At 31.5% G+C, this 27,625-nt stretch overlaps 6 protein-coding genes across 11 annotated transcripts; 4 read left to right on the top strand and 2 right to left on the bottom strand.

The window, feature by feature from the left end:
- Window positions 1–282: 282 nt before the first annotated feature.
- On the bottom strand, window positions 283–3,488 carry Snx1 (sorting nexin 1). Its single transcript, XM_076379111.1, has 7 exons — window positions 3,248–3,488; window positions 2,805–3,056; window positions 2,488–2,734; window positions 2,246–2,410; window positions 2,060–2,181; window positions 1,524–1,823; window positions 283–1,464 (listed from the first exon to the last, which is right to left on the bottom strand). Exons 1-7 carry the CDS (start codon window positions 3,347–3,349, stop codon window positions 1,117–1,119), a joined length of 1,536 nt encoding a protein of 511 aa, XP_076235226.1. The 5' UTR covers window positions 3,350–3,488; the 3' UTR covers window positions 283–1,116.
- Window positions 3,489–3,497: 9 nt separating this feature from the next.
- Window positions 3,498–5,485, top strand: Use1 (Vesicle transport protein Use1). The gene is given in 6 exon segments (XM_076379112.1): window positions 3,498–3,710; window positions 4,085–4,320; window positions 4,409–4,458; window positions 4,529–4,796; window positions 4,799–5,156; window positions 5,353–5,485. Coding segments are annotated over 5 exon segments (819 nt in total). The 5' UTR covers window positions 3,498–3,710; window positions 4,085–4,218; the 3' UTR covers window positions 5,394–5,485.
- Window positions 5,445–7,036, top strand: LOC143179764 (osteoclast-stimulating factor 1-like). The gene is made up of 5 exons (XM_076379113.1): window positions 5,445–5,577; window positions 5,998–6,044; window positions 6,117–6,234; window positions 6,308–6,519; window positions 6,585–7,036. Exons 1-5 carry the CDS (start codon window positions 5,454–5,456, stop codon window positions 6,813–6,815), a joined length of 732 nt encoding a protein of 243 aa, XP_076235228.1. The 5' UTR covers window positions 5,445–5,453; the 3' UTR covers window positions 6,816–7,036.
- On the bottom strand, window positions 6,367–10,352 carry Grip75 (gamma-tubulin complex component 4). 4 transcript variants are annotated; one of them, XR_013002005.1, is made up of 13 exons: window positions 10,178–10,352; window positions 9,952–10,108; window positions 9,737–9,875; window positions 9,443–9,642; window positions 9,288–9,382; window positions 8,897–9,204; window positions 8,360–8,830; window positions 8,101–8,278; window positions 7,804–8,026; window positions 7,439–7,712; window positions 7,210–7,326; window positions 6,583–6,672; window positions 6,367–6,502 (listed from the first exon to the last, which is right to left on the bottom strand). XR_013002005.1 is itself a non-coding variant. In XM_076379110.1 (11 exons), the coding sequence occupies exons 2-10, from the start codon at window positions 10,018–10,020 to the stop codon at window positions 7,464–7,466; spliced, it is 1,932 nt and encodes a 643-aa protein (XP_076235225.1). In that variant the 5' UTR covers window positions 10,021–10,108; window positions 10,178–10,352; the 3' UTR covers window positions 6,518–6,672; window positions 7,439–7,463. The 4 variants fall into 4 exon arrangements, 1 of the variants encoding a protein (XP_076235225.1); XR_013002004.1 differs by lacking the exon at window positions 6,367–6,502 and having other exon boundaries at window positions 6,518–6,672; XR_013002006.1 differs by lacking the exon at window positions 6,367–6,502 and having other exon boundaries at window positions 6,518–6,672; window positions 9,952–10,040.
- Window positions 10,353–10,427: 75 nt separating this feature from the next.
- On the top strand, window positions 10,428–13,793 carry LOC143179759 (uncharacterized). 3 transcript variants are annotated; one of them, XM_076379108.1, is made up of 4 exons: window positions 10,434–10,583; window positions 10,700–10,771; window positions 10,901–11,039; window positions 11,227–13,793. In XM_076379108.1, the coding sequence occupies exons 3-4, from the start codon at window positions 10,911–10,913 to the stop codon at window positions 13,573–13,575; spliced, it is 2,478 nt and encodes an 825-aa protein (XP_076235223.1). In that variant the 5' UTR covers window positions 10,434–10,583; window positions 10,700–10,771; window positions 10,901–10,910; the 3' UTR covers window positions 13,576–13,793. The 3 variants fall into 3 exon arrangements, with proteins under 3 accessions (XP_076235222.1, XP_076235223.1, XP_076235224.1); XM_076379107.1 differs by having other exon boundaries at window positions 10,428–10,771; XM_076379109.1 differs by lacking the exons at window positions 10,434–10,583; window positions 10,700–10,771 and having other exon boundaries at window positions 10,895–11,039.
- Window positions 13,794–16,394: 2,601 nt separating this feature from the next.
- Enoph (enolase-phosphatase E1) lies at window positions 16,395–26,290 on the top strand. The gene is made up of 6 exons (XM_076378452.1): window positions 16,395–16,588; window positions 17,218–17,319; window positions 18,445–18,635; window positions 19,032–19,164; window positions 19,288–19,411; window positions 19,504–26,290. Exons 1-6 carry the CDS (start codon window positions 16,484–16,486, stop codon window positions 21,102–21,104), a joined length of 2,256 nt encoding a protein of 751 aa, XP_076234567.1. The 5' UTR covers window positions 16,395–16,483; the 3' UTR covers window positions 21,105–26,290.
- The last annotated feature ends 1,335 nt before the right edge of the window (window positions 26,291–27,625 follow it).

Genomic DNA, 27,625 nt, shown 5'->3' with positions numbered 1-27,625 from the left:
TTCTGATTAAGAAGTATACAGTCAAGGTAATAATAGGTTTTAGTATCTATAGTTACCTGTGTACTGATGAAATGGAAATTTAAAATATCGAGTTTTAGTTAAATGTAGTATAAAGGACTGTTAAAATTGTTTAAACATTTTATACTGCTTTTGATAACAAATTTTATAAGATACATTTATACATTCCAATATTGTTTTTTAGCAGTTATACTTTTTTTGTACAAATAAAGAAAAGTAAAAGATAAAATATTTTTTCAAACATTTTTCAAATGGGCTACTACGTGATAATCGCGTGACAATCGCGTGACAATCGAGCGGAATTCATTTAAATATCGGCGAAGGGGGGTCACTCTAGAATCATTCTAAATGGAAGAACCTGTATAATTATACGTTATAGTTAAGTCCAATCAGGTATCTTTGATAAATAAAATAGGGATAAATACATTTGACGATCTGATTTTATTATAGTTTATAGATAATTTTTTAACATGTAAAAAAATATGATAGTATATCCCATAATTTTATAGAAATATGTAATATTAATTGCATAGTATTTAATAGAAATTTTAATTGGAATGCTTACTTTCTATTTTAAAAATAATATGAAAATCATAAATTTAATCAATAACGCTAATTATATCATTAGACATTCTTTCAACAAATAGATATTTAATGCTCTCTATTTATACAATCTTAATGAATATTTATTATTTATGTATAACATTTCTTAACAAACCGTAATATGTGTTATATACTTCTAACATAAGCTAATAGTAAGAAGACGATGAACGCATGAATACACTTAGAGAGACTTGGCATAAAATGAACATCTAGAAGTTTGAATAAACTGTATCATTATTTTTTGTTACTTTTGAATTTGTAAAAGCAATGGCAGTATTCCAAAATTACTGTTTACCAAAGTTTTGGTTGCTTGCATATAGCAATATTTTATTCGATGTTCCTCCCGAATATTTTTAGTAATGCAAGTCAATAAATATACGCAGTTCGTATTATTCATCATTTAGAAATATATTCCGAAACATGCACGGAAATTAGTTATCTTTGTGGATCTTTTTTCTTGTATTAAAAAATGTTTCAATATTACTTTTGGAATGTTCATGCAACTGCTCGTGCTTCGGGTAAAAAACTCTCCCAATATTTTATAAGTTGGTTTTGGTATTGCAACATGGATTCCAAATATTCTGTTAACTGCTTTTTAAAATCTTCCACCCTCACTAATTCAAATCGTTCGACTTCTTTTTTAATCACTTTCGATATATTGTCAAATTCTTCTTGCCCTCTATCAACTTTTGCCTCCCATTCTATAACTTCAGTAGCAGCTTGACTTGTTTTATCGGTCCTACCGGATTGTTCCAGTCTCGCTTTCTGTTCCCGTTTTTTGTTTAACATCATTTGAGCATGTTGCCAATTTTGAAAAACTTTCACTCGTTCATGGAATACATCCTAAAATGAATATTATTTTAAATATGAGCACTAAACTGAGATTTAAGTTAACTACAAACCTTAATTGCTCCAATAAGTGCGACGTAATCTCTTAACATTTCCCCAAATTGGTAAAGATCGCTGTTGCTTTGTGCTCTTCTAATCACTTCTACTTTCTCTAAAGTCTCAGCCAGCTGAGCTAATGCCCTTCCAAGAGATGCACCTGGTTCACCATTACCAAGAACTGCAATAGATCTTGCAGTTGCACCAGTACACGTTGCCAACTCTCTTCTTTGATTAGTTAAAGTTTCGACAGCAGAATGTAATGCACGCAATTGAACATCCAGGGAATCAATTTGCGACGTCTTCTCTTCAAACCACTGTAAAGTAAAAAAATGAAACGTATTATATCTATTTACATTAACAGAAAAAAAATATAACACATGTAATGTGAATATAAGAATGTTCGGCTACTAATGACTTCAGATACCCGAAATCACGAAATCCCCAGCACCAAAACATTGCAAACTTTCGCAATACTAATTCAATACCAAGAAAAATTCCCAACCCAATCTGAATTCAGTTCTAGAGTTTTATTTTAATTTATATATATTACTTTATCAGTTTCATCCATTTTGTATGTTATCTTGTTCACAGTTTCCCCAACTTTATTAAAGAGCCTCATTACTCCTTTACCACTGAGAGCAGAGGTATTGGTAGCTTTAGGTAACTCCATATCTGTTGACAAAATACATAAGTTTATTAATACAGTCACATTTAAGAGGAAAGTATTATAAATTACCCGCTTCTAAGAATTCCCTAAAGTCAGGATCAACGCTGAGCACTGGATGAGCTGCAGTTCTGTTTAAGTATCTTTCAAGTGCCGCCCTTCGCTTTTCGATAAATTCTGTAGAACTGGAGTTCTGTTCCTGGCTCTTATCACCCGACATTTTAATTTTTGTTGTTCCTAATTATGCAAACATTCTGTTTAATTTACCAAGAAAAACGATAAAAAAAACGTAGATATGAGAAGATAATCAGTACCAATAACGCTTTTCTCTGGAGCAGGAGGAATTATTCTGCCATTTCTAAGATATTTATCTGTTAATTTATCATGAAGGCCAAGGAAATCACTGAAACGTCTAATAACGCTAAAATTTCGCTTTCTAAATATTGGCATATTTGTTTTTGTTTCAACCCTATAAGCAACATAAGCACCCATACCATCTCCTATTTTCTGAGGAGAAGTAACAGTAATTTTTAAGAAAACATCAGATGAATCTGCTGGAACCTGCAAATAAATGTTACAGTACAATATAAATTTTAAATTTTCATTAACGATATAGTAATTTAAAATATACCGTGTCTACTGATTGTGTCTGTATAATATTTGTTGGAAGGGCATCTGCATTATCATTTATTGGAACATCATGAAGATCGCCTATGTCACTACCCATTGGTCCAAGTGGAGGGCTCAAAGGTCCTGGTACAGGACTAGACACAGATGAAAATGAATTTTCTTCTGGTGCATCTCGCAATGTTAACTTGGGTAGTTCTGTTTGAATCGTTGAGACTCCATTATAAGGAGATGAATCTTCCAATTGGCTCTGATCCTGCATTTAAATAATAATTCATTTAATTTCAATTCCTTAATGATGACAAAGCAATCACCCACACAAATCAATCGTTTCCTGATAACAATCGTACATAAATATTACACCCATTGTAAAAACAAATGATTCACGAAAAGTGGTGCTTAGGTTACGAATTGTTACATACACGTTAGTAATAATAAGAAAAGTACCTGTACAGCTGACGCGAAAATATCCTCATCGTCGTCATCCAAATCGTCGACTTTCGCTTCGTTGGTGTCAAATAGCGGCGGAGATTCTTTAATATCAGCCATCTTAGCAATTCTGTCAATCTGCCGAGAATGCACTTGGGATCGGCCCCCCCAAATGATGAATGCCAACGTCAATCGTTATCTATGACTATCGTATTCCCTTGCCGTATCTATATTAACGCGTTGTGAAACTCCAATTAAATTCTTTCACAGATTCCACGCGTTCATGCGAAATTTGTACATACGCAACTTACAAGATATAGCGCACATTCATTCAATCGGCTCACTATTTATACATAATCGTAATAAACAGTCTCTCCATGAATCTAGTTAGTTGCGAGTAAATGAAAAAAATGGATTGTGAAGATAATAGAAAAAAATTGAGTCACAATAAACGTTATCATCTAGTGATGAAATTATAGCGGTATATTTAAAACGTGCAAGAGTTAATCATTCTTAGTGTTTAATACTCATTTCATACGTTTCAAAATTGTGTGCACTAAATAATTATAACGTTCGTTGCATATTATTATTAACAAATTCTTAAACTTAACACATTTACTACATTTGATAAAGATAATGGAAACACATTACATACGTGTACAATAAAGATATAGGTAGATATGATTCCCTAGAAAATTCATATCGTATGAAAAAACTTGATGTATATGCATAAATTTTCGTAAACATATGGGATATAAAATCTGCGATATTTTTGTCATTAATTTGCATATATTTGTTAGTATATACGTATTACAAATAGTTTCCAATTTTGAATTTTAATAAAATTTTTAACAGAATTTTGGAACAAATAACTCTACAGAAAAAGGTGACACTGCGAAAAGAATATATGTATGTTTACCACACACGTTAATCGTTTGATGTGTAATACTAGTTGAAATTTGAAGCTGTCTTGATATAAATATTATAAAATGAATTCGATGACCAGAGAAGAAATTAATATTAGGCGACTTTTAGCAAGATGTGAATTGATGGCCAAAGATGATCCTCACAAAGACTGGAAATTGGAAAAGGTTGAAGCACTGAAAAGTTTATGTATTATTTGCATTTTTTTTTGGACTTAAAAGAATTTATTTTGTATGAAAATATTAATTATTTCAGTATGTTCTGGCCCTTGATGATATGATAAAACAATTGCAAACATTACCAAGGTAATGTTCAGTATTATTACTTATAAACTATATTAATGAGAATTAATATTATAATTCTTTATTTTTTTAGTAAACCATCTAAAGATACCATGACAGGCTATATTAAGAGAATAGACTTTTTAAAAGGGCTTATAAATACAACAAAACTCACAAATCCAGTGGATAAAGTAGTTGCAGTACAAATGCTGTCAAAAAATTTTACGTTTAATGATTCACTGGGTGCAAATATAACAACACAAATACATCAGAAAACTTCAGCAAAATACAATAAAGAATTAAGAACAGAATTGTTTCACACTGATAAGGGTAAATAGATCTTATTTCATTCAAAGTACATTGGTATTAGTTCAGTGACAGTCTATTTTTTATAGGATTGTTGGAAGATGGTATACGACAAAGACTATCTACTACAAATATGCAAGATGATGATTTAGATGCATTGTTAAAATACAACAGAAACATTCAAGAGAAAATTGCAGAAAATATGCTATCAATGACCAGTAGTATGAAGGAACACGCTTTGGCAGCAAATGCTATTATAAAGAAAGATATTTTATTACTTGATAAATCCAATAATTTAACTGATGTCAATACAAGTAAATTAAAAACAGAATCATTAAAACTTCAAGACCACACTACATCTCATTGGCGATGTTGGATGTGGGTCATGATAGTATTTGTTTTAGTTGTATTTTTTAGTAAGTATTTATTAAATATTATATTAATATATGTACTAATTCTATCAAAACATGATTATAGTATTTACTCTAACTTCATTAATGATACTAAAACATGTAAAAGATTTTATATAGAATATTTAAAAAATTTTTTTTGTGCTTATAACTTTCGTATAAGATGAAAATCAAAATTAATTTGACATCTTCTATTTCGTAGATATGGCGTTATTTATGAAGGTTGCAAAAAAGAAAGTATAATTTTGTACAATATGTCTGTACATATTTTTTAAGATTATAACCTGACATGAAATATTGGCTATGCATAACTGTGAACAGTATTCGTGTTCACATGGAATCATTATTATCATTATTATAAGCATGTCTACCATAATGAATGTGCCTGTGCAAACACCTGCACCACCCAAAAGTATTTGGAAACCTGGTAAATAGTATAAAATGAAAATTACATTGTTAATACCACTTGTACTTATTAAAGTTATTTAATGTAATATAATTATGTCCTATATTTGTGTCAAATATTACAATACATATGTTTTTATATGTTCTGTTTTGTATAAATAAGTTATTTGAAAAAAAGAAACATGATGTTGAATTCTTTTATATTAATAAAATATATTATATATTTATACAACTAAATATGAAAACTTTATTAGTAATATACACGTTAATAACTTGAAAATAATTTAATAAACGTTTATGCATTAACGCATAGTAACTGTCAGCGTAACATTTGTAAGTGTTTCATACCTTTCCCTTGTATCTATTATATTTCTTTATCAATCAATAATAAGTATACATTTCAATATTAATTTTTTATATTTAATTTATTCTATTGTTTAAGGGAAAGTTAAAGTTGTACGAGCATTATATAAATATACAGCACAAAATGTAAGTGTGTTTGTTTATCAAAGTTACAATTAGTTCTATGATGATTACAACAATCATTTTTTAATATTCTAGGCAGATGAACTTTCCTTTGATGAAGGTGAACTTCTTTACGTTTATGACAAAGATGTAGAACCTAATTGGTGGAGAGCAAAATGTGGAAACAAAGAGGGTCTTGTACCAGCTAACTATGGTAACTACAGACTTAAAAATGCAAATTAATTTTACACCATACTATTTTGTAAATGAATTTTATTTAATTGTAGTTGAAGAACAAACTGAAGAAATTGTATTACCACTACATGATGCTGCAAGACGTGGAAATCTTTCATCATTGAAGGAATATATAAAACAAGGAGTTTCTGGTACAGGTTTAGATTCAATGGGTAATACTGCACTATATTGGGCTGTACATGCAGGTCACTTAGATTGTGTAAAAGAACTTTTAAATATACCAAACTCTGTAATTAACATTCAGGTAAGTAGAGTGTAGTACAATTGTTTTCGTAATATCTGTTACTCCTGTATACATTTTCCTTACAGAATAAATTGGGTGAAACTCCACTACATGTAGCAGCAAGCCGTGGACATACGGATATAGTAAATTTATTATTACAAAATGGCGCAGACTCTACAATAAAAAATAAGGATGGTTTACTTGCTGAACAATTATCTTCTGAGCTCTCAATTAAGAATCTAATACAATTAAATCAACATCATGTTAATAGTCAATGTGGGTACACAGATGATGACTACAATGATGACAGTGATTAAAATATTACATATTTTTTGCTTAAAATCTAAATACTTGTATTAGTAACGTTATTGCTTTGAAACATTTGAAAAAATGAAACTAAAATATTTAAAATTATAAATTTTTTTAAAAATTATATATAATTAATAATTAATATTTAATAAATATGTATATATTGCTTTTATACATATATTGAAATTTTATTAAATAGATAAGAGTAACTTATACTATCAATTGTACTATAACAGTTAGTTCTGTTATTTATTTATACGTAAGTAAAAAATACGCCACAACCTACTATTTCAAAAGAATAAAAAAAAATTAAATACAAATATTTATAATTAGTATATTAAACAAAATTTATTTTCAATGAATAAAGAAATATAAAAAATTGTTTCTATTTTTTTTACATACCTAGATTCATTACAGAAGACATTGGATTCGTTATAATTATCGCACTTTATACATTTTTTATAAAGAAATCAGTGAATAGAGATATTTTCAATTCCAGAAAAATTAGTCATGTACCTACTAGAAGATGTAAAAAAAGTAAACACAACAAAAATACTTATTTGAGGAATAAATGAAAAATATTTAATTTTTAAATAAAATATTACTATACATACTTCCATTAACCACTTACATGGAATATTTAAAATAAGTTTTGTTCACATTTTCTTACTAAACCACCGATTAAAGTCTAATCTCAGTAATAATTGAGCTAAGTGCTCACCACTAGGTTGTGCACGAACTCTATTTAATGTTTTAGTCAACCAATTCATTAAACTTTCAAGAGTATCAGATAATGTTTTAAGTTCTTCCTTTTCCGTTAAAAGTAAGTTTCCCACTTTCCACATTGATGCTTGTAAGATAAAATCATCACAAAGTCGTAGTAAAAGCTTTATTAATTTATTCACCTATTCAAAAATATTTAATAAATAAATAACTTTATATACATGATAATTTGTATGATCTATTTACTATAAAGACATTGGAAGTATACCGTACAGGATTTTTTCGTTCTGATGAACTTCCTAGTAAAAATGTTTGTGACATTACATTTGCTAAAAAAATAGAATGTGCTTTTTGTACATCTTCAAAATTTCGGGTATTTTTCATATTTGTTTCCATTATTGTATATTGGCTTTCTAATACATCCACTTGCAAATAATATTGCAAATTATCAATAATAAAGATCAAATTATTTCTCAATTGAATTACACCAATATCACTGAAATAAAAGAAAGAAATTATCAATGTTGAAACTGTATTATCTTACTGAGATATAAAATAATTATATCTTACATATTTTTATAATACATATGTTCACTCCAGAGATTCCATAAATCAATTTGTGTTTTTTTAACCCTTAGTAAAAATCGGAATAACGTATTATAATCGTTTAAAGCAGTTGGACTAAATAATAAATGTAAAGGCCATATGACTTTATATTTCAAACTAATCACGCCCCATCCACGTCTTTCTGTAGTTATTTAATGAATATTAATGGTAATATCAATTGACATAATTACAGGTATATTTATCATTTTTGATAAGTTCTTACCAATAGGATCTTCGCGTTCTTTTTCGGTAAACTCAGCACCTTCTATTTCAATGTCTTCATTTTCTTCAACTGGAACTGGCACTATAAAATTAAAGCTATCCATAGCATTTTCATCATTCAAATGCATCTTTCTTAATGCTATTTGAAATGCTAAATTGATATCTCTAGAAGTATGATTTGTTGGACATTTATTCAATATATGTGCAGTAAGTCTAATAAATTCAAGGAATAAATCGCCCCTTCCCATAAGAAAAAAGTCTTTCACTAATTTAAGTTGTTGCACAAGTTGTGCTTCTTCAACAGCTACCCGCCATAAAAGTTCAGTTATACATTGTTTTAATTCATCAATTGTACGTTCAAATTCAACAATATTAAAAATAGGTTTCTTTTGAAGATTCTGAAGTTTACGAAAATATTCATATTCTTTGTCTCCCCATATAGAACTTTCTGTCTGATTAACTACAGCAAAATCTGTAAGCAAATAAACAATATTGTTAGCACTTATATTTTCTAAAATGTAAAATGTTTGATAGTTACCTTTTTTCTGTCTTGGGTCATTTCCAAACATTATGACAGTTTGTCCTATAGTTAAAATTTTGGATGCTAGTGATGGTCTGATGTAAGAGGGGAGTAAATCTATTTGAATGTCATAATCCCACATATCTGCTGTAAACTTTGCATTTACAGTTTCAACAATATTATTTTTGTTCTCTGCTAATATCAAGCTGTTTTGTCCATCTGATATCTTCTGAATGAAAAACTCATTATATATATCTTCTAAATGACCATACAAAAGCCAACTTGTTAAGTGTTTGTAGAAAACTATATGTATACAACAAGCCATTCTGAATAATGAAAAATTTATTAAATGTCAATTGTAGAAAATATTTATATGTAAATGTAATACAAAATTATAAAGAATACGTACTTTTCTAAAGCTAACTTTACTTCAGGAATACCAGTATGCATATTTTGATGTAAACATTGTAGTAGTTTACAACCATGAATCTTTTGGGTGCGAATCTAAAATAAAACAAAAGCATAAATATTGTTGTTACATTATGTTTTAATTCATATATTCACCTCTCGTATGATAGAATTTAATACAGAAAATAAACATATGTATTTTTGGACACGGCAAAGAATTAATGATAATGGAGTATAGCTATCACGAAGGACTGTATTTTCTAAATCCACAATTTCCTCACGAAATGGTTCCAAAGCTTGATCCATTCCTTCACAAAGAGCTTGTAAGTATAGACCTTGAGGTATACTTTGTATTTCTATAATATATATAAATTGGTATTAACAATAAAGGTAAAGTATAAGTATTCCATTTAATAAAATTTAATGAAACTAATTGGAAGTTTTTTTTACCATCACTGGATTTTGAGATATGTGATGTAGTACATTCTTGGATAAAGTTTCTGATAATATTGCATTCTTCAACTATATCCAATATTTTTTTAAGTAATGCACGTTCCCCAGGATGTAAATATTTTTCGAGGTCTATAGTCTAAAAAGAAATAAGAAACTTAAGTAATACATATATAAAAATGATGTAAAGTAGTAAATAGAATTTGAAGTTTTACATCTGTTTCCAATATTTGTAAAGCATTGGTCGAACATCCCCATAGTGACAACAATACTTCGTGCAACATTTTGATTTAAAATTTGTATTCTTTCACGTTGAATTACATTGCACATAAAACAATAAAATAATTGTATATGGAGTGCAATTTGAATAATCTGTAATTATTTAAATCGCTAAAGTGCATCCTTTCATATAAAGAAAAATGACAAAAATACAAAGCATACTTTTTTGTCTATCCATTTCTTGTTGTTATTAAGTACTTCATCATAAAATTAATATGTAATATGAATACATTTCATTGACACGCTTTCATCTTCTTTCAGTCATTTATCCGGCTTTGTAACATGTAAATATATTTGTATAATATGTGCAGCATCTATAGTACAAGTAAACACATACAGACGCTATGAAAACTAACTTAAAGTCTTTCTTTTCATGTAAACTGCTTTCGTTCAAAAACGTATATTCATTGGCTCAAATAAAAACTTATTCGACACGACTAGAATTAAAAGCATATACTCAAGTAGAGACTAGAGTAAACGTCATTCATAAAAGATGAAGATCATGTAACTTATTACCATATAATTTAAAGAACATAACATTCAATGATGTGGGATGTAAATGTTTGAGGTTAATGAGCTATTTTTTCAGTTCTAAATGATATCAAAACCATTTCTAAAAAATATAAATATGTAAGCTATGTATCTTTCATGTTAGCGAGTATGTTTTGATTTTGATTAATATAGGTATTCTGCATTTGTAACTGTTCTTATGCAGAGGTATGATAACCTCAAAAAAACGAATAGTTAAAATTATGTGTAAGTTTAGCATTATAGAATATAATTACGGTACCCAATAGTGCATTAATTAAAAAAAGCATTAATGAAGTCAATGCATGAAATTAATGTTTGTACTGCATAACTCGACTTACACAATTAATTTTACAGAGATTCAATAATGGATGCACTAGAAGATGCATTAATATGTCGTTTGTGTGGCAAAAATCTCTTGGAGGGAAAATGCAAAGATATCTTTGAAGGATCAGCTGATTTGATGCAAAAAATAAAAGAGATTTTACCAATTTCAGTATGTGAATATACGCAATAGAAATTAAAGTAACCATTGTTTTCTAACATTTGCAAATTTCATCTAACAAAAGGATTGTTATAATCAAATATTTTAAAGCATCTATTGTATATTAATAAACATTATATACTAGAGATGAGAATAAGAAAACATTCTAAATTAATGTTACTTTGAATGATTGTTCCAGATATCTATCGATGATAATGGTTCAAAATACATATGCTTGCCATGCTACGATAAAATTATTCTTTACTACAAATTTGTGCAAGATGTAGTGGAGCATTCAAAAACATTAGACAGTACAACAAAAATAAAAACTTTTTTTGATTTGTCCAAAGAAGTATCTGAGTTTTCAAAAATTCATAGTGATGCTGTATATACATGTCCAAACTGTAATGTAGGTTTAATGATTTTATTAGTCAATAATTCACAAGGCTGTGATTATACCTTCCAAATTTCCTTAGCTATGGTAAATCATTCTGATAAAGATCATCCTATGAGGGAAAAAAGTATACAAATACATAAAAATATGTTGGACTTTGATAATACCAAGAAAAACAATATAAATTTGAATAATGAAAATGATACAAAAAGTTCAGAAATTTGTGAAAACATGACAAGCCAAGTAAGTTTGGCATTGCCTGTGTTAGAACAAAATGATGATATCAGTTATAAGGAGGTATTATGTGACGAACAAACTTTAAAAAGTGAGATACAAAGAAATAGAAAAAGAAAACATGAACTTATTTCATATGATCATTCTATTGTAACATCAAAAATACAAAAGTTGGAAAAAACATATGTATTTAATGAAAATGTAGAAAATTATGACTATAATTCTACAGAAGTGTATACACCCTCTTTAAAGTATGTATGCAGACTATGTGGGGCACGTTATCTTTCACGACTGAAGTATGAGTTTCATATGGAGAGACACAAAGTAGGAAAAATATGTAAGTATGAATGTACTGTATGTGATAAGGAAGCAAGTAGTGAGAATTTATTATGGGACCATTATTTTCACGCACACAAAAGTTTACAACGTTATATTTGCATAGAATGTGGGAAAATATTTACAAAACGGTCTAGATTAAATGGTCATCAGAAAAATTATAAACATACAGGTATAAAACAGATACAAGTTGATACTAGTGAGAATACTATTAGTGATGATACTATGCAAAAAGTTACAGTGGCAGCAAAACAAGACAAAACTTCTATAAATTGTAATCTCTGTGGAAAATCAATTTCAGATTTAGATCCAGATGCTATTAATGACTTAGTTACATGTGCTAATTGTGAAGATTCTACACTTTCTTTGATGGTAGATGGAAACGAAACAAAAGTAATATCTCCTAGACAGTATCATTGTTCTAAATGCCCTAAACATTTTGTTCGAAAAGAAAGGCTGGAATTTCACGAAATGAGGCATAACGAAAATATGAATGAATTTATTTGTAGTACTTGTGGGAAAGAGTTTAGAGCAGAAAATTCTTTATATGAGCATTATCTTTTCGTTCATAAAGGTGCACGACCTCATATCTGCGAATTGTGTGGTAAATCGTTTCAGTTAAAAGCTAGATTAAAAGAACATCATCGAACTCACACAGGTGAACGACCGTATCAGTGTGAGATCTGTGGTCAACGATGTAGAACTACAAATGCCTTAAAACTTCATAGAAAAATTCATTTTTCTCAGAATAGGTATACTTGCAATATATGTAATAAGTCATTTAGTAAAAAACAAAATATGAATGAACATTTAGAGAAACATTGGAAAAATGATAAAAGCGTAACATTACCGCAATTATTTACATGTCCAATTTGTTTAGAAAATTTTCCAACATATCGTATGCTGAAATATCATATGATGGAAGTTCATAAAATAAATAATCAGGATCCAATTCTAACAGTACAGAAACCATGGTATGAGTGCTCTGAATGTCATGAAAAGTTTAAACATCAAATGTCTTTAAAGGCACATAAAGAGAAAGTTCATGAAGGTAGAATAAATCTGACCTATCAGTGTGATATATGTAATGCTATATATAGAGTTAAACAACTTCTAGTGAATCACATTAAAAGTAAACATAATGGAGAGAAACGTTATAAATGTGCACAATGTGAAAAAGGATTTAATGATACCAAATCTTTATACAATCATGTATTATTGCATACTGGTAAAAAGCCATTTGCTTGTGAATATTGTAATATGAGCTTCAGGAGAAAAGATTCCAGAGATCATCATCGTAGAAAGCATACAGGTGAACAGCCTTATCAATGTCCAGATTGTGGTGAATCATTTTCTACTTACAATAATCGCTCCAAACATCGAAAACGGGAACATGGAGAAGGAGAAGGAGAAGGAGAAGGAGAAGGAGAAGCAGAAGGAGAAGCAGAAGGAGAAGGAGGAGATCCTGAATGTCCTGAATGCGGGGAAAAATGCAATAATCAACAAGAAATTAGAATTCATTTAAACAAACATCTTGGAGAGAAATTAAAAAAATTACAAAGCATAAAATCTGAAGAGATTTAATTTAAGAGCTATGTAAGATCTGAACAGATACAATGAGATCTTGATTAACAAGTTTAATTGAATCAACTGAAGTGAAAATATAGTAGCTAATTGATACCTAAAAAAAAATTGTTAGAATCATATTTATTTACTAAAGTTTATTTATTTGAATAATTTAATACTTTACAATTTTTTATTAATATGATAATTGTTAATATTGTCGCTTTTCATTACTTTGTCATCGCTTAATTTATACAAATATTTATTTTTCAACACATCAATTACTCTAAAAGGTGTACATTAATAACAAAGTAGAAATGTAAGTCATATGTAATAATAGACAATATTTGCATAATTCTTATTTTTATTTGAACGACTTTATTTCATTCATTTAAAAACTATTAAAAATCATAATATGTTAATATTTTAAATTATGAGCAGCTAAATGAACAGCTTTACAATTATTCTATTTAAAAAGTTCCATTGTTATATTGAACTTAAAGTCCTACTCTGCTTATACTTTATAAAGTATTATGTTACGATTAAAAATCTGTGTATCATAATTACTTGCTATAAAAGTATTTAAAGCTACTGTCAACATTACTAAGATTAAAAAAAACTATTTATTAAAAAATTAAAAAGATATTGTATAGGTATAACACAGTGCATATAAATGAATTTTATTTACAATTCTATATTATTTATTTAGAATTAGCAATGAAATATTGTAAAATTGAAGTATTATTAATCAAGATCTCACTGTAAATACAAAATAATTATTTGATTACATATTATTCTCAAAAAAATAGAATTGTTGTAATTCTTTGTGTTGATAAAATATGTTATTTACAGTATTGACAAGTTTGAAAAAACTTGGAATTCAAAACTACAATTTCCTGAAAATATGTAATATTCTGTTTTTTTTATCATTACTTTATACTTGGTAAAACATATTTTTTTAACTATTAAGAATAAGTAAAAAAGTAAATTCGTAATTGAGTAAGTACAGAACATAAAGTATTGCAATATTTTAAATTATACATGTTAATTACAATTTCATTTCCTGTGTTTAGATGTTCAATTTTAAAATACTTTTTCATAAATATTTTAATATATACAGGTAAATTTACAATGCGTCTATATAGCTTCTAAGACAAACTTGTAATATATTTCTCCCAGATTAAACAACGTATTATACAAAGTAGGGGTTTCTAAAATATGTGTACAATTACTGTTATTATTTTATTGTATATATAGTAGAATGTAATTTCGATTGTTATGTATATATTGTTGCAAAAAATTTGTAATAAAAGTGAGAAATACCTAGATTTTCGTGTTCTTTTTCCTGGTGTCGCTAATAAACACAGGCAGGTAATGCGACCATAAAAGACAGAAATAAACAAAGCCTTTTATAAATATCAGGATCATTAAAATTTTGAAATTACTATGAATTCTATAAATTCAAGTAACTGTCTCGTTGTTTCAAAGGTAGAAAAGTGTTTTATATCGTCAATTGTTAACAGTAACGTAAGCGCGTGGTTCTCACATGTGGGTACAGTCAGCGTACACGTGTAGCCGAGACAAATGTCAAAATTTAAATGGTTGCGCCTCAGCGTACGACGCGGCGCTGCCTCGCAAAAATCAGGTGGTCGCATTTACCAGCTGTGTACTGCTACCCTATATTCACACAATTACATGTAACAGGACTTTTAACTTCTTACTTATAAGACGCTCAACATTGTTACCAAACAAACGACAATTACATTTAGCATTTTCATTTGTTTTCAAAGTTTTTCAAAGTTTCTACATCTACCAAAAAATTAACAAAAATAACATACAGTGGAACTACTTTTACGCGGAGTAATATCCGAAAACGTTCGAGCAAGTCGATATTCATTTCATCCTTTTCTCTTAGCGATGCATTTTTTTACTTGCAAAGGCAGCCCGAAAGGAAGTGCTCGAATTTTCGAAGGAGCTCGGAATGAAATTTTTTGGAAGTCTGCGTTTCTTCGATAGCTATTAGCCTGAATAATTTTTGCGGAGGAATATCGTCGTTCTGCGATCGCACAGACGTAAACCAACCCTGTTCATTGGCTGAAGGAAGCGAGCGATTCACACGAACACCACACATGCTCTCTTCCGCGAATACATATTCACCAACACTACTGTGCAATTTTCGTACAGAGATCAGGGCTGTACCGATTACACCTAAGACCTTGCAAACGTTACAACAATTTTCCACATCCTCAGTAATCCGATGCATTCAATTCCACTTTCATACATTCGCGGTTTCTAAAAACAAGGTCACATACAACAGTGACCGTCTCTTATTAAGAAAAATCCAATACTGTAAACTTCTCTTACCAAGTATGCCATGCTCAATCATAAAAAAATATCAAAACCAAATCGCTCTTACTACCATATAAATCACAGCAATATAATCCTATGTAATTTCATCGTCAAACAAATATCATCTTCACATGTTAACCCTATCGCATCACCTCATTATCACAGAACGAGGTGATAATTCAGCATGAATAATGATAGAAAAAGAGGTCAGTAAAAATAGAAGAAATAATATTTGAAAGCTCGAACGATGAAAGTATTGTCAAAACTGGAATCCAAGCGTGGAAATAGTAATTTCAGTCCCCGAAAATGACAATGGATTTGTCGGTGGGATTTTTGCGAGAAAATCGCGATATGTACGATCCTGGTCGTTCGGTGTGTGTAGAGGCGAAGGGAGAGGCAGGTTCGCGCACACACACGCGCGCAGGCGCAGCACACACACGCACACCGGCGCAGAGCGAAGAGCGAATTCACTCGCCGGCTCTCAACAAGAACGCGTCGACATATACACCGTGCTTGAACAGTACAGAGGTGGTATATATCTGTTATTTATCCTACGGTCGAAGGCGAGTTGATCGTGAAAATGGCCGGGGAGAAGCGTACTCAGGACCAAGAGGAGACTTTGCTATCGGAAACGGTGATATTGGTTGATATCGAAGGCACCACGACAAGCATAAGCTTCGTGAAGGTAACAAAGACCATGGCCGTGAGGCAGAACGCGCCCCTACGGGGTTCTCGCATTTCGTCGTTTCTCCGTTTCGTTCTCTGACAGTAGCCAATGATACGAGTTTTCTCCACCGAGAACCTCTTACGGGGTACCGTGGCCACGTTATCCTGAGATATCTGCGACGAAAGAAAATTCACGGATAATGGTTTCGCGCGTATTGTAAAGCGGCTCTCGGTGGCACTATGCCGGCAGAAATCCAGTTCAGTTTCAGGTTCCCTCTCCGTGAGACAGCGGGTTTCATGGAAGGTAATAGATGCTGTTTAATCGAACAGAAACACCTCCGTGCGTTGGCTCACTTCGTTTTTGACGTTAGGATTTCGTACAATGTTTACTCGTCCGCTTCTTTTTTTCCGGTAATTTCTTAATCGGTGCTCCTCGGGATGTCTCATGGGGAAAACAAATCGTGTGTGCCTCTTGCACGTATCGGTCACTTGCTGGAACGTGAAATGTTGGCTGCGGGCCATCATTTTCGGGACGTGTACGATTTTTCAAAATAACGGACACTGTAACGGCGCGTTTTGCTCTTTAAATTCGACTCGCGAGAATCGCTTAACGCATTTACGCTTGTCTTCACTTGTCTTCGTTTGCAGGATACATTATTCCCGTACGTGCGTGAGAATTTGAAGAAATATGTCGAAACTAAGTGGGAGGATGAGGAATTCAAGCAGGATTTTGAGAAATTGAAGGAACAGGTAAACGTTTTAAGTCGGATTTTGAGAGTTGTTTTAGTTTTATGGAAGATGATTGATGTGACATTAAACAAACAAACTTTTGTGGTTTTGTGTTGATTATTGAAACATCTGAAGACAATACAAGGAACTGTTATATTTAATAGAATAGTATTGATTGTTTATAGAAACATACATTATTTATAGTATAGTGTTGACTGTTAGAAATATAGCACAATAGAGTAAGCTCAATGCTCTGGGTTTTAATAATGAATGTTAGAAAGTGGCCAATAGGATGACTGGAAAGAAGCAGCTGGTGGCTAACATTGACCTGAGATTATTCTTTATTCCAAACTTGGTTACTCAGGCTATAGATTTCTGAAAGTTGAGATTTAAATCAAAGTAATATTTTGAATTATACTTATTGTTTTAGATTTATTTAACTTAATTTATGATTCTATTTTTATTGTCATGAAAATTATTTAGTTAAATATAAAATAAGCAAAGTTAAATTAATCTCCATTTTATTTTATAGAGTTTCATTTCTATAATTTTATAAAGTATTCTGTATAGTGGTATAAATCTTATTAAATATACAAAAATATTTTGGATTATTATAAAAACCATATAAGTATGTAACTAATTATTCAACAAAATTAAAGAAACAAAGACGTAAAGATAGTTTTAATACATATTTGTAAATTAAACATTTTTTAAATATTATGATTCTTAAAATAGTCTAGTATCTTGAATTGTTTAGTGTACTGATAATTGATAGATAATCCTAAAATAAATGGCTAATGTATAAGAAATCTTATACATACATTACTCATCTTTCTATCTTCTGTGATACAATTGTATTTACAGGAATTCAGAGAAATCTAAATTTGGTTTTCCTTGTTTTTCACATGAAGTTCACAAATTTTCCCATTATTTAACTTTTTAAAGAAAAAATTTCATTTTAGAAGTAAAAGCCCAAAAATTAATTTACAAACTAGTGTTTAGCAAAATCTTTAATTTTTGTTTATAAGTTTTGTTATCAAGACATATTAGTAATTTCAAATTTAAACAGCTTATAAAATGAAAAATTTACAATAATTTTGCATTGTAAGCAGATTTTTTTAATGTCAATGAATATGTTTATCATAGGCAAAGAAAGATGAAGAAGACAAAATTGAAGGTTTTGTACCAATTACTGGTGCCAATACAGAAGAAGAGAAAGAAAAACTTATAAAAAATATATTATGGCAAATGGATGGTGACCGTAAAACTGGTGCATTGAAACAATTGCAGGGACATATGTGGCGTGAAGCTTATAACTCTGGAGCAGTCAAAGCACAGTAAGTCTTTTTTACCAGTAGCTTTCCAATGTTAAGTAATAAAATATATAAAAATTATTGTGCAATACTACTATAGAGAGTAGCATTGTTATTACAAATATATATTTGTAAGTGTGCTACAAGTATTTCTTAATACTTTATTTATTTTATGAATATATGCAATGTGTTCATATTAAAATATTTTATGAAATATTGAAAACACTAATGATCATTAATTTGAAAACAATACACATATAATATGCAGCTATGTGTTATTTCATCACATGTAGTGAGGTGAATACTTTGTGTAAGGGCTCACTTCAATTTGTTGTTTATATATCATGCATATATGAAAAATTAATAATCTAACAAAAACTTAAGAGTTTGAAAAACATAACGAGTAAATTATTTATACAGTGTTTATGAAGATGTGCCAAAAGCATTAGAATCATGGACAAATGATGGTAGAAAAGTTTACGTTTATTCAAGTGGTAGTGTGGAAGCACAAAAGCTTTTATTTGGACATTCTGTGCATGGTGACTTACTTAAGGTATTTTACACTATGTAACTATTAATAAATAATTTTACTTAGAAATGTGATAATATGTAAAATCGTCACACTTTGTATTATATTTTGTAATTTATATTAAGTATAATAACATTTTTATTATAGTATTTCAGTGGCTATTTTGATACTGAAGTAGGAGCAAAACAGGAATCGAGTAGTTATAAAAACATATTAAATAAAGTTGGTGTGGAAGCATCCAATGTAATTTTCTTGACTGATGTCGTTAAAGGTTGGTAATTACTCATTTTATAACATTTCAGTATTAGAAGCATGGTAATTGCAGATTGATATTAACACATCTATTACTTTATTCCATAATAGAAGCTGCGGCTGCTAAAAAAGCAGGTTTATCAGTAGTTGTAGTACTACGCGAGGGTAATGCTGCTCTTACAGATGAAGACAGAGTAACTTATACAACTATTAAGTCATTCCTGGACTTAACATTTCAAGTGTCCACAAAGCGACAAAAGTTAGAAACAACGGAAACGTCAGAAAATACAAGCAAGAATGCCACTGATACTACTGAACCAATGGATACCTCTGAAGATGTTGAAATGTCAGATGTTAGCGAGAAAAAAGTCGAAAAAGCAGAAACGAAGGAAGTTGCTCAATCAGAAACAACTGAATGTTTGAAGGATCAGCCACCGAAAGAAACTCAAGCCACAAATGCAAAAACAGAAGAACCTATGGTTACCGACGCAAAGGACGTACCGAGCTCTGAAAAGGTAATGGAAAGTGTATCGACAGAAAAGGTAGAAACCCAGCCACCAGAGGTGAGTACAAAATTAGATGTTTGTGAAAATGCACCTGCCACGAACGATAACGCTGAATCGACACTAACAACTTCGAAAAGTGATACGGAAAAGTCGATGGATTCTGAAAAGGTAGAGAAATCAAATGTAACAGAAAAAGTTGCAGAAGCAACGCCTGTAGAGACGACTCCTACTGCCAATGTTCCCGTGGATAAAGCGACATGCGAGCCTAAATCAAAGTCTGAAGAAGTTTCTATTACAGAGAATAAGACTGACGAATCTACAAGTATCGCTAAGGAAACAAAAGCTGAAGATACTAAAATGTCAGATGTTAAACCTACTGAAAACACATTGCAAGAAAAGAACAATAGTAATAGTGTAGAAGTGAAACCAGAAGAATGTGCCAAGAAGGCTGATAAAGACGCAAATGAGGAGTCCACTGACAAAGTTGTAATTAATTCTAGTAAAACAGAAACTCAAAAAATAGAAAGTGAAGAACCTGCGACAAAATCTACGCAAGAAGTCACAAAAACAGAGGAAAAACCTGCAGAAAATGGCGATGTTTCATTAACGAATGTGGAGAAAGTTACTGCGCCAACGATAACAGAACCAGAAGCTACTAGTAGCAAAACAGATGCAAACGTTGAAGCAAAAAGTGCAGCGGAAGCAGTTACGGAAGCAAAACCAGAAACGGAATCAGAACCCGTGAAAGATGATCAGCCTAAAGCGAAAGAAGCAGAAGACGCAGCAGTAGTGCCTGATGCCGAAAAGACTGAAGCCAGCGCTGAAGCATCAAAACAGGAATCAACAGAGAAATCGGCAAAGGAAGAAACGGTAGTGGACGAAGTGAAAGACACGAAAGACACGAAAGACACAAACACAGTGGATCCCGAAAAGAAAAAATTAAATGGTACAACACAAAATGGAGACACAGATGTGCCAGTGTCAGATGATAAATTGCACAGAAACGGACTGAATGAGGGATCATCGACTGAGAATGTTAATTCGTCAGCAACTGAAAGTACATCTGCACAGAATGGTGAACCAGAGAATTCCTCAGAGGCTAATGCAGAATCTATAAAAGTCAAAAAAGTCGTTGATTCTACAGTAGCCGACGGTGCTGGCGAACCTGACGTTGTTCCCCCTGTAGTTGTAGCTGCGACGTCTTAATCTTGTTCTTATACATTTTAAGAAGTCCTTCATACATAACCCCAAGCCCACAATACTTATCTGCAGGTATAAACTGAAAAGTTGGCTCCCTACACCTTACATAAATCGTATGACGTTAAAGATGTACTACGTTAATTTAAGATGCAGTTTATAGGGTTTCTATTTCTCCAAAAGATACGAAGGGAAACGTGACTGGATAGCGCATTTCACATTCGATTATCTTTTTTTTTTTAAGATGTACTCGATGTATCATGTCTTGTTGATTGTTTCATGCAGAATCATAAAAGATGTTCAACGAACTATTCCTTTCTACTTTGCTTGCTCCAATTTATGTCGTTAAATTTCAATGTTCCTTGTTCTAGTTCATTCGTGCCAAGTATAGCTTTTATAATTGACAGTAAATCTGTAATATGAACTGACTAAAGATAATCGAACGTGATTATTCGCTATAGTCGATTTATAAGTATTTTTTATCATTTTTCTCCTTTTTTTTTAATTACATTTTACAACGTGTATTAAGACCTTCTTTTATATTGCCTAAACGGAATGTTACGGTATGAAAACTCATAGGGTAGGAAATTCACCATAGTTGGAGTATGCTAAAATACCGAATGTATCCTGTGCCAAATGAAGTAATGAATTTGTCAGTTTGAAAATTTTCTACTGTTACTACATACAACGTTGAAAGATTTGCTCGATATTTTAGTTTCTTGCAACAATCGTGAAGACTACGCGTATGATTTTAAGACTGAATTGGAAATGCCTCGAACAGTCGCTGGCTTTAGACTACAATAACATAATGCTTGCATACTCTTACGTACTTAATTTTATAAACTGATAAACACGGTGATTTTCGATTTATAGAGCTATACTCATAGGTAAGCTCTGTCTTACATTAAATTATACGACTACATTAAGTATACATAATCGCGTCTTGAAAGACGCAAGTGGGACTTATTAAGCGATGTTTTCCAACATTGTATTTCTACTTTCTTCTACGGCGGTTATTTATCATAATGTATACTTCTAGCTTAGAGCATTTCGAACGATGTTGGCTTGTACGCATTACGTATTTTTTTTTATATTTTGTACCGTAATTAACGTTTGTTTATATTAAGTCGTTTTTTTTTAATAATTGGAAACTTTGTGTTGCATTTACCTGTTCGTTGAAAACCTTGACATTTGTATTGTCACTTATACATTGCATTATTAATTACGTCTGATAGTAAGTTTTCTCGATTCTTGGCTCTTGTGTAAATTGTGAAACATAGGCTTGATGATAGTTCCTTTTATATGTCAGTAACAGATTTTTTTTTAGAAAGAAAATTAATTGTAAACTACTATACAAGTTGAACATTTTAAATATGAAAGCTTATTTAGGTTATAATATGAAACAAGAAGTGTTGAAACATAGTACAATAAATCCTGACCAAGAATCGGGGAAATACTAAATGAATGGAACAGTCTAATTACGAAGGAAACTGCATATCGACTTTAATACGTTACTTTCTTCATTCCTGCGAATTAACGTTAAAGCCTGTTGTATAAATAGCCACTTCATAAAGGTGGCAATCGATATTTTTTTTTAGAATTCTTAAATTATTCTCCGAATTTGACAATGACTCGGTTATTTATTTATTATCCATTCCTGCAAAATTGACTGTGATTTAACGATATTAATAGACATAGGAAACTTAAAACGATTCATTATTAAGTAATTCTTTTGGCAGGTTATCGTATTAGTACTAATATTATTTTCTCTTTTCTTTTATTGAAATTAATATGCATTCTGTACGATTCAACTTACTGTGAGAACTGTAAGCACAGTATAATAGACTGTACTGAGCGAATCAAAGTTTCCATATATTTCTTCTTTCTTTATTCTTGTATTTGATTTTCGATCGTTTTTCGCTGGCGACTATGCTAGGCAAGATTCAACGATCAGCAAGAAAGAGAAATCGCGAACGAGATAAACAAAGTGTGTCGTCGGCGTGGTTTTTAGGCTCCTTTTATCTATAAGTACATGTATAGTCAGTAACGATTATAATTACGAGATTTCAGACGAATGCATATTTTACTGGACACTTCGACAGACCTCGCATTTATTTATAAAGGGTGTCCCTTCGACGATGCGAAAACGTTTTTTAAATACACTCGATCATTTTTGGCGTTGCACGCGATTCATCATTTCCGACGAAAGAAAAGGTATGGCGTGGAACGTGATTTCCATTAATATCTCGTGAAGTGGGAGCTAAAAATCTGGTACATGCTTGATTCCTTGTTACAATCGAAGATCTGAGGAGGTCATAGCTGTTAAAATCAACTAACCAATTTGAATCGATTCCATTTGATGCACGCATTTTTAAGTCAGGTGCATAAAAAAGTAATTTCTGATTGATATCGTAAGAAAATCTAATAAGGTTGCAAGTTCATAAAAGAAGATGAAGAAGAAGACGAAGAAGAAGGAGGAAACTTCGGTAACATAAGCTCGCCCAAAATGCTCAAGCTCAACAATGCAAGCAATTTTATTGGAGACGTTGGGGGCAATCTCTGTTACCGATGATCCCATATGAAACACGATGTTTACAACCTCGAAATATAAACTAATCGTAAACTGCCGACTTTTTGCCATAACATGGGTTTCCTAATTGCATTTTTTTCAGTAATAACGGCTACTATTTTCCTAATCGTATTCATTGATAATCGCGTGTTTGCATGCGAACCGACTGTCACCGCCACGATAAAACTTAAGCTCCTTCGAGCGCGAAGTGGTGATGTGCACGAGATCCTTATCGGCTGACTTTCACGGCATCATCTACTAATCATCATCTCATATCATTCATACTTATTGTTGCGTCGATAGTCGTAAGGGTTGAATATGCACATTGCCACAGTTTGCGTTATTCCTACTTATTCCTTTTGCAAATGCTCAATGTTTACGAACTGATAGTTTTTTTGTTTCTTACCCTTTTAAACATACGCGATCGCTTAATTACTAATAGAGTGGTTAATAGTCTATGTTTAGGGAACTTAACTCTTTGCGGTTTGACTTTTTTCTGACATTGAAAGTGCACAGGATGTTCCAGAATCACAGATATATGTATTTAATGTGAATAGAACTTGCGGAAAGAAGTTTTAATGCCCTTTTTCAATAACAAATTTGTTTACAGATTAGACACCATTTTTAAACTACTTGTCAATATATTAAAATTTTGTAAAATAGCAATCATTTTAGACTCGAATTGATTTATGAACCTTTCTGCATGTTAATCATTTAAGTTTGTGCATGTGACTCTGAAACACTGTAGCACTCAACGTTTAATATTAATCATTAACCATAATTTATACTATAATTAAAACGGTATGACTAAGGTTGATATATCGAATTCACCTCGTGCCACCCTTTACAAATATTGCATTTTGATACCGAACCGCAAAGCGTTTAATAAAGCGTTTGTAAGTTAACATTTAAACGTTTCGACTGTGACGTGTCACCTTATAGAAATCTAGATCAACGTCTGATAACCCAGTGTGATGACTTTGATAATATTATTAGTGCCGTTTTATCCCCCATGTACGTATTTATTAGCGAGAAAGAATCGTATGGCCATGTGGCCGTTTACGCACTGCCTTATTATTTATTCTTTCACGATATAATGGATGTTGAACCGAACAGAATTTTTCCTTCATCAGACTGGAATCATCACCAACGAAACGTTGACAATTTTGTATTTCGTTGGAAACGAAAAGGTGCGCGTCTTTTTCATTCGTAAAAACGCGTTTTATCAATCGAACTTATAGATGATCTTGCGGTCGTAAGATTTGTAAGTCGTACGCGTAAAGTTCGTCGTCTTTACAGAATATTCGAACACCTAAATAAGACATGTTTAAGTACCGAGGATAGGAGTGCTAACGAACAAATAGCTTCTCGTATCGATTAGCGTTTATTATTTGTGTAATTCATTGGCTACTTTATGTAATACGTCAATATAAGTGTAGGAGAGAATGTACGGACTTGATTGATACTTTTTAACGACGATTAACCGTCGACGGGGGTAACTTTTAAGCAAAACCGCTCCGTCGTCTTTCCTTTTCTTAGCCACGTATGTACTTCTTACTTCTCTTCCTTTCGTTTACGAGACAAGTTACTATTATAATTACATATTAACATCGTTTCGGTGTTCTCTAAATGATTAACGTGTGTATGTGTGTGTGTGTTACACGGCGAAGGCACAAAAAAAAAACGAATCTCTCATTTTCACATCGTATCAAGTTCAACGATCATTGAATCTTCTATGTACAATTTATTATTATTGGATAAATACTACCGACTAATACGGAAAAATGGTGTGTGTACACTGTACAGAATGAATTGGGGATTCTTCTGTTCTCTCTGATTTCTTCACTGCATTCGTAGAGCAAAATAAATGAATTTTGCAACTAGAATCAGAGCGTTCGCCTTTTTCTTTTCATTTCATCGTTCCTCCGAGTCTGGTTGCTTGACGAGTTCAGTTCGTTGAGAGTGCGAGGAAGAGAGAACGAGAGAGGGTGAGAGTGTGAGTTATCGATGAAAATGTTGAAGTCAGCGTGCTCAACCAATTTCTTCATACTGTAAATTTTGTTTAGGTGTATATATCGTGGTATATTATATATTATAACGAAGTAAGGAAACGATTAGCGTCCGTAACATAGAGTTAAAGGAACGATATAAATATGATTTAAAAGAACAAAAAAAAAAACGAAGTGTATCGATGTGACGTGATCGAAAAGCTAAACTGCCTCCGGTATATTGTTCCCTGAAATCGGTTCATGCTAAACTCTTCTCTTCAGCTAGTCGATAACGTTAGACGCCACAGCATATTTTCGCCCCTCTATCCCCTGATCGATCCTGTGAGTGCTAGTCATTCTACTTGCGCGCACTGAAGCATCAATTTTCGAACAGCCAATTCGAATTAAATGGAGATGTGAAGATCTCCGTGTCCTCCGGATGAACATAACTTTTTACGTTAAAGCAATAAATACTAAGCCCGGATATTACTTTCTTTTCGACGTAATGTTAAGAACAAGATGTATCGAATATTTGGTACTTGAAATACATATTGTTCGAATGTACGAAATACTGCCTCTTTTTGTATGACAATTCTCCCGTATGAAATATCTGAAATAAAAATTCCCAAAGATGGAACGTATAAATGTCTTATAATTTTTTGCGTAACACTTAGCGATAATTCTCAGTATGAGATGCCAATGAAAATGTTCAGATATGAAAACAAAATATTTTCTTTTCTTTTACCTTCATTTATTAATTTCTCCTGCATGGAAATCAGATTTCAAGATCACAATATTCATTTATACAATTGTCTTAGTACTGTCCTGGCATAATACTCAAATATTGATCTTCAAATTAGTAACGTCCCAAATAAATATCTGAATAAAACCTGAAAATTGGCAGTGCTGAATATTTTTATTTCTAGTCTAATTCTTAATTTTTTAAATAGGATATTCCTTTTTTTCCTTCCTTGCATTCCATCATTTCGAGTGAGTATAGGTACATTTTACAGTAGGAATAGCGATAAGTTAAAAATATTTTTCGGTGAAGGTCCCACTTATGACCAACTAAAGACTGTGAGGATTTAAACGTGCTCTTAAACAGGGACTCGTATGTATAAAAAGAGACAGACCGAAGGGGAACGTAAAAATGTTGTTTCATAGTCACTTCAGTTGGAAAGCCTTTACCGCACGCAACCTAAGTGCAAGGTCTTTCACCGGTACGAAGTTCATGTACCTAGCCTCAACTGATTATTCATTTTAAAGCCCTTTTTCGCGTATAAGCTACACATAATGTGAGCTTTCTTTTCTCTATTATGTTACGTCAGATGTTATCTGATGCTACATTTGATTCTTTCCCCAGCAAATACCGCGCCTAATTACGCCCTCTTTTCCACGAGTGCTTTTTCGCGGCTAAGTGTGCCCTTCTATGTTGATTTACGTTTTCATATCCACCGTAGTTCGCGTCGTTGCATATCGTGAACGTAAAATCTAAACCTGAAATGGAATCGCACACGCTGCCTTATAGAAGGTTTAAACGTGTAATACTCTTTTACTTTTGTTCCTTGTTTTAGGATGAGTGCACTCAAACACTTTTTCCTCCCTATGTGTTTCAGTCGCACCGACAAAGCTGAGATTTGGTTTCGGGCATGTTATGGCAAACTTTACGAGGGCTCGAATTCTCGATCGTGAATGAGGTAATCACTTTGAAGTATTTCAATAAAAAAAAGTACAGTGTTTTTATATGCGTTTCTCCTATAGAAACGTATGTTTGTTAAAGGTGCCATCAATATTTTAAAGGTTTTTAACAGTTAATACCAAAAGATAAAAGATTATGTATATGACATAATAAATTGATATATTTGTTGTTAATATTGATATGGTATGTTAATAACCTGCTATATCATCCTTGAAGAATGTTTTCCTTCAATTTCGTGGTTTTTCTTGTATATGAATATAATCATTCAAGAAAT

The sequence above is a fragment of the Calliopsis andreniformis genome, chromosome 5 (genome assembly GCF_051401765.1).
Source record: "Calliopsis andreniformis isolate RMS-2024a chromosome 5, iyCalAndr_principal, whole genome shotgun sequence".
Lineage (NCBI taxonomy): Eukaryota > Metazoa > Arthropoda > Insecta > Hymenoptera > Andrenidae > Calliopsis > Calliopsis andreniformis.
Note: the sequence above shows the minus strand (reverse complement) of the source record. Positions and strands in the feature narration are given on the sequence as shown.

Bases quoted from the DNA above. Each gene is read 5' to 3' on its own strand.
- Snx1 (XM_076379111.1), bottom strand. From the start codon at position 3,349: ATGGCTGATATTAAAGAATCTCCGCCGCTATTTGACACCAACGAAGCG. The intron at 3,057-3,247 runs GTACTTTTCTTA...ATTTAAATGCAG, and splicing joins TTTTCGCGTCAGCTGTACAG to GATCAGAGCCAATTGGAAGA. The intron at 1,465-1,523 runs GTTTGTAGTTAA...TATTCATTTTAG, and splicing joins CACTTATTGGAGCAATTAAG to GATGTATTCCATGAACGAGT.
- LOC143179764 (XM_076379113.1), top strand. From the start codon at position 5,454: ATGCATAACTGTGAACAGTATTCGTGTTCACATGGAATCATTATTATC. The intron at 6,235-6,307 runs GTAACTACAGAC...ATTTAATTGTAG, and splicing joins TCTTGTACCAGCTAACTATG to TTGAAGAACAAACTGAAGAA. The intron at 6,520-6,584 runs GTAAGTAGAGTG...TTTTCCTTACAG, and splicing joins ACTCTGTAATTAACATTCAG to AATAAATTGGGTGAAACTCC.
- Grip75 (XM_076379110.1), bottom strand. From the start codon at position 10,020: ATGTTGCACGAAGTATTGTTGTCACTATGGGGATGTTCGACCAATGCT. The intron at 9,383-9,442 runs GTGAATATATGA...GTTTTATTTTAG, and splicing joins TAAATTCTATCATACGAGAG to ATTCGCACCCAAAAGATTCA. The intron at 8,279-8,359 runs GTAAGAACTTAT...AAATAACTACAG, and splicing joins AGAACGCGAAGATCCTATTG to AAAGACGTGGATGGGGCGTG.
- LOC143179759 (XM_076379107.1), top strand. From the start codon at position 10,911: ATGGATGCACTAGAAGATGCATTAATATGTCGTTTGTGTGGCAAAAAT. The intron at 11,040-11,226 runs GTATGTGAATAT...TGATTGTTCCAG, and splicing joins AAGAGATTTTACCAATTTCA to ATATCTATCGATGATAATGG.
- Enoph (XM_076378452.1), top strand. From the start codon at position 16,484: ATGGCCGGGGAGAAGCGTACTCAGGACCAAGAGGAGACTTTGCTATCG. The intron at 18,636-19,031 runs GTAAGTCTTTTT...TTATTTATACAG, and splicing joins TCTGGAGCAGTCAAAGCACA to TGTTTATGAAGATGTGCCAA. The intron at 19,165-19,287 runs GTATTTTACACT...TTTTTATTATAG, and splicing joins TGCATGGTGACTTACTTAAG to TATTTCAGTGGCTATTTTGA.